Raw genomic sequence first — 5,722 nt, forward strand, 5'->3', positions numbered from 1 at the left:
TTTTGAGGATAGTAACCAGTTGATAACCACACTGGGCGAATTAAATTCGTGCAATTTCAGCACTAGCATTGCATTGGTCTAGGCACCAGTTAAGTACTCCACTCCGTATTCTATATAAGGAAAATTCAATTTTATAATTACGCAAATGAATATATATAAACTAAGGGAAATGATATGTTACATGCCCTAGGTGAGTATCACTCTCGCTTCGAAACATGTTAAACATTATTTGTTTTATTTTATACTACTATTTTTAGTTTAATTATAATACATTGTGATAATATATTTAATTAATACTAGTATATTTTTATAGCTACTATACGTGTAGCAACATAACCTATGGAGCAATTACAATAAAGTCGCAGGCACAACCTCGTCGTCCGGAGTTAGGCAGACAAAAAAACCTAAGCGCATTGTCGGAGCAATGAGTTCATCGATGTGCTTGCTCTCGTTCAAGTGGCTCGCCTACAACGCCAAAGAATGTAGCAGTTTGAGAAGAATTGTCATACTTATTTAGGGGCATTTATCACTCAACTTATCACTCAACGTAATTAGTACCCAATCAAGAAGGCAGACGAAATTGTGTCTAGGCATGTAGTTGTTGTTACCTTTTCGACTATTTCCAGAAGCACGACTCCAAAGCTGTAAACATCTGCTTTGTCGGTTAGATAGCCCCAAAGTGCATATTCAGGCGCATAAATCCTCTGCAAATGAAGGACGATCACGCTTATTAGTGTCGTGGGCAGCCAGGGAGAGAGCGTCACCAACATAATGAGATGAAACTTACGTACATTGTTCCAGCAACTTTTGTGCTAATGTGTGTCTTCTTGTCTTCATTAAGACGAGCCAATCCAAAATCAGATATTTTAGGATTCAGAGCGCTATCCAGCAGCACATTAGTGGCTTTGATGTCTCAATGGACAATTTTCAGCCTTGATTCTCGTTTGATAATGAAGAAGACGAAACATTAGGCTTCTGCGCACCTGAAATATTTGAGGAGCTATGATCCCAGACTGGTAGCCTTAATTGTGCATCCGAGGACTTTGCAGAAGAGCAGTTTCAGGTGCAAGACGCTTTTGGCACCAAAATCCCACACGCCGAGCTGTGCTCCAGTGACGATTTGAACGCCCGAGATATCACCAACGCACGTGTCTGTGTACTCTATCGGTGCAGTGCTGGCGTGGGAGAAGTTTTTCCACTTGATTGATTCGAACCATCGGCTATCCTGCTCTTCGGGCCCTTGCCACTTGGGTGCACCTATATGGGGATGTATGTGTCCCAGTGGGGCTGAAGAATCTTCGGAAGTGAAACCAGAGGCTGCAAGTTAATGGCAAGAAAATTTTGTTTGCTTCCTTCAAGGTTGAGCTTGAGTACGGTGACGGGCTTGCATCCAATTGTAACCTGAAATACCAATCCACAAATCAGCTATGGCTACTGTCTAAGCTTCTCTTACTAGAAGTTTATTTACATATGTAATGGAGATCAAACACAAAAGTGAACTCATGCAAGCAAATTCACAAAATCACACATCGAATTTGGTAATGTCAATTGCCCCTAAAAGCATTTGTCATCTCTTACAGTTCAGTAAAATATATTGGAGCATGCAGTTACTTTTCCCATAAGCTAAAACATGCTAAGCACACCCCAAAATCTATTGAAAACACACCCTGTGTACTGAAATATGAGGTATGATGTGGGGTGCATATAATTGCTTCTTTATTATAGTCCCGACTACTGGTAGAGACAAACTCAACTATAATGGCATAGTGTACTTCAAAAATGTTGGTTGTTGAGGAAGATAATGAAGATGTGTATCATAATAACACACATATTGGCAACAGCAAGGATTCGTGACTGATTTTTAGGCTAATAATGGGAAAAAACACATAGTTAAAACAAAACTAGAGTGGTATACCTGATCGGGGCTAATATACGGCTTAGGAGCCCTATATTGTTCTGCTCAGGAGCCCACAGCCGAGGAATTTGGAAATCCAAGAAATACTGAAGATCCTCTATAGGTGGCAGGCTGTGGATACAACACATAATTCAAGATCAAGGAAAACAGTGACCAATTCTTTATCAAATGACAAGATATCTTTAAAGTATGACAAACATGTTTTGAGTCAATATTAAAATCATCATGATATAAACATGAATGAAAGAACTCCAACAGTGTTTGCAGGCTGCATGAAAATAACCATCATCCAGGCATCTCTACACAGTAAAAGAAAATGAGTCTATCCAGCTATACAATTTTCTTTAAGTAGTCATTGTTTAGTTTCAACCAATACGATTTTGCTTCAACCATGTACATTATAGTGACTTTTGTATACCAATATTGGATCCTTTTTCTTGTTCTCTGACATCCCTAATGAATGGGGGCGAGCAATATTAATAACCTTTCCAGTTTCCAGATAGCAAACTTCATAGTGACAAAAAGTGGTTCTTCAGCCTAAATCATATTCCAACGGAATACAGAGGATTTAGAAGAATTTAATACTACACTAATGGCATAATAACAAAAGTTTGAATCCTTACAGAGGATTTTATCCCGGCCACTCCTTCACACAAAGAGACGATAAAGATAAATGTCATGTTGATCACATCAGGGGCTCCTTCTACAGTCCTAGCCCACTTAGAGTAGCTCTGTTCAAGGTCATTTTCCCTCTCCTTCTGAAAATAATCGTTACATCCTTCAGGTAAAATAATACAATTCACTTATCAATAAAAATTTTGATACTTCAGTCTGAGAATCATTTCTGAAGGTATAAACTGAAGCAGTGCTCTTCACTAACCTTGTCCTTGTATTTTAGAGTGCCAGCATTGTATTGACCTTTGAATCTGAGAACCTCTAATCTCCAATATCTTTCGCTTAGTTCTCAATATCTTACAAGGATAAGGGTGATGATTGGTGCTGTCTAACATAGACAACATCCCTTCCACCAATTGTTACAAAGGTCACATGTTGGTTCCGTAATTTTCTATGAAACTGTAGACAGAGAATTGTATCAGGAACTCAGAAATCCAGTAGTCAACCTTTCACACACTCAAGTTACAGCATGACCTTTTAAAAAAGTTTCTTCTACTAGTATCCAAAAGAGACAATCCGTAGAAATACCTTTGGTGCTTGAAGGAGATTCTAAGCAGATAAGTTTACATTCTAAAACTAACAACCAATTTCTATCCATTTAAAGGTTTTCAAAATTGAAATATTACTGCTTTTCCATACACTATAAAGTCGGTACAAAATCATACTATTACAACATTTTTATAATGGAAACAACATATATACGTTATACACACATATGATACCGAAGACGAGCAATATCAGTCAGTAAAAGTTACTTGCAGAGTGCTTCACCTTGCCAAGGATGCATGATCCTAAGACACGCTTTATTTCATTACGCAAACTTAACTAGTTGGGATGGTACATCCAACCATTGCAAGTGACTTCGTAGTTGCTGCATCAAGTTGCCAAGAGAAGCTGAAATTAAACATGGAATTGAAGCATCCAAGTGGTATCTGCAAAATTGAAGTTAAAACATGACAATGCTACAGAATCTGGGCTTACATGAAAAGTTTATGTAGACATGTATACTTATCAATCAATTCAAGTATCAATGTTGCCCCAGGTAGACAAATCAAATACGACAGGCACATAACTAAAGCATAGTAGATACAAATCAACCAATGAAGCTATGCAGCAATGATTAGTGATAAAAATCCATTCTTGTTAAAAATCAAGAATTACTACATCACTATATCAATTCATAAACCCACACATCCAACCAAGAAGAGCAAAATCGAGTTCAAAGAAGAGCAATTGAATAAAATAAAAGCTGAATGCAATCATTCCATTACTCGTGGAAGCTGCAAACAGGTTATCACTCCGACCACTGCTACATTGAATGTCAACGTAGACCAAAGATTCGGAGATTTTGAGATTCCTTGTCTGCGGTAGAGCAGGAGATCCTCTCCGGGCCTAGAGAGTCTGTGTATTTTCTTTTAAAATTATAATTTTAATATTAACTGTAATTCTAATCTCTCGGAATTAGGGGCAGGAGAAATAAGTTTTGGGTACATTATATATGCAAAAAGTAAATCAAGTCGAGATAGTTTTAGGTAGTTGGAAGAGGTATTTTCATTTGGGTAAAAGGCTGATGTAGAGAATGGGCTCTGATATATAAGATCTTGTGAAATGAAGCCCAGATCCATTCCAATTCAAGAATTGTTACACTGAATATCCAACTTTGGGTTGCCTTCATTCATTTACTGGAGATCACTATTCAAAAATTCAATATGATAAATAGTTCGGTGTCGTTTTGATTGACGCTGTAGTCAGGGTGTCCATGCAAATACTTCAATGCGGAGGGACCTAAATGAAATATGGTGAGTTTGGGTGAATAATCGGTTAGAGCATCTCCAATGCTAAATAGGCCAGCAATAGGTCAGTCATTCTCTCTCCCTGTCACGTCAGCAGCACTAAAAATACACCTGCCACATTAGATTTAGGCCAGCCATAGGCCAGCCGCAAAAAAATAATTCAAAAAATACTACATTTACGGAATTAAAATTACGATTAAATTACGGAATTAAATTTACGACACATATACGGGAAAATTAATTCATTTCATTCAAAAAAAGTACAAAGATTTTTAAAAAAAATACATGACTTTTTTTTTTAAAAAGGGCTTCCACACACGAGCCCCGCCACTCTCTACTCCTCGTCGCCGTCGCCGTCGCCGTCGCCGCCGCGCGCCGCCGCCACCCGTGGTATCTGAGCCCACGTCGGAACCCGCTAGCCGTGCCCTCGCGATTTCCAAATCAACCCGCATGCTCTCGAGCATCGAGGGAAGAAACATCTTCTCCGTGGGGTCAGTGGCGGTCCTCCAATCTTGGAAGACCTTGTACATCCGATCTCGCGTATGGTTACGCCATCCTCCGGCCCTCATTCTCCCGCCCACTAGTGAGCCGGGACGGACGTGTTGGCGCACAACGACGGCAAACGGCCAACAACCGCGCCTCCCCGCGCTCCCTCCCCTTCCGACCTCCTCCCCGCCGAAGTCCTTCCTCGCGGGCAAGGCCTCCTATAGGCGCCCCGATCTTCGCTCACATGCTGACGACCCGCTGGTTGTTCGCAACCAGCGGATCGTCGCACACCTCCAACCACCCCATGGCCACCCCGGCGTACTCATCCTCCGTCCACTTCCAGGCCGGGGGTGTCGTCACCAACGAGCCGGCGACGACCTCGCCGACCGCCTTGGCCTTCCCCTTCATCTTCTTCTTGGGCGCCGGCCCGCCTCGTCGGAACGGGAGTATCCGGATCTCCGAGATCGATCTCCATATCATGCAATGACAGAAGGTCATCGCCAGTGAACTGCGTCTCCACTGGGGTCGACGTGTGAGACGAAGCCGTCAAAAAATCAAGCGAGGGACGATATACCGTGTCCCCTCCCGTGACCCCTGCATCCCGGGATGCATACCGTGCTGCATCCCTCCCTGCCACATCATCCCCATCATCTGCTGCTGCATCTGGGGCATACCTCCCCACCCCGGCGCTGACTGCCCGCCGCTCCCCTGGCTCCCCTGCCCCCCGCCCGGCATCCCCCACGGCATACCCCCCGGCATACCTTCCTGGTTCCCCCCCGGCACCCCCCCCCCCCCACGTCCCCCCCTTGGTCCTTCCATACGGCCCCCCATACGGCACCCCCTACGGCCCGCT

General features: G+C 42.6%; 1 protein-coding gene and 1 pseudogene across 2 annotated transcripts in view; both read right to left on the reverse strand.

Moving 5' to 3' along the window:
• Window positions 1-283: 283 nt before the first annotated feature.
• Window positions 284-5,722, reverse strand: part of LOC125188557 (probable LRR receptor-like serine/threonine-protein kinase RFK1) — a 26,253-nt gene continuing 20,814 nt past the window's right edge. Inside the window, exons 23-25 of one of the 2 annotated variants that reach the window (XR_007170745.1) lie at window positions 792-910; window positions 609-704; window positions 284-465 (exon numbers count right to left, since the gene is read on the reverse strand). Coding sequence is in view for 1 of the 2 variants with exons in the window: in XM_048085494.1 (XP_047941451.1) it covers window positions 349-465; window positions 609-704; window positions 788-910 (336 nt within the window). In the remaining variant the exon portion in view is untranslated. Of the gene's footprint in view, window positions 466-608; window positions 705-787; window positions 911-5,722 lie in introns of both variants that reach the window. The other variant, XM_048085494.1, reaches the window with a different exon arrangement.
• LOC125188561 lies at window positions 917-4,000 on the reverse strand (annotated as a pseudogene).

Source organism: Salvia hispanica, chromosome 5 (genome assembly GCF_023119035.1).
Source record: "Salvia hispanica cultivar TCC Black 2014 chromosome 5, UniMelb_Shisp_WGS_1.0, whole genome shotgun sequence".
In the NCBI taxonomy this organism is placed as follows: domain Eukaryota; kingdom Viridiplantae; phylum Streptophyta; class Magnoliopsida; order Lamiales; family Lamiaceae; genus Salvia; species Salvia hispanica.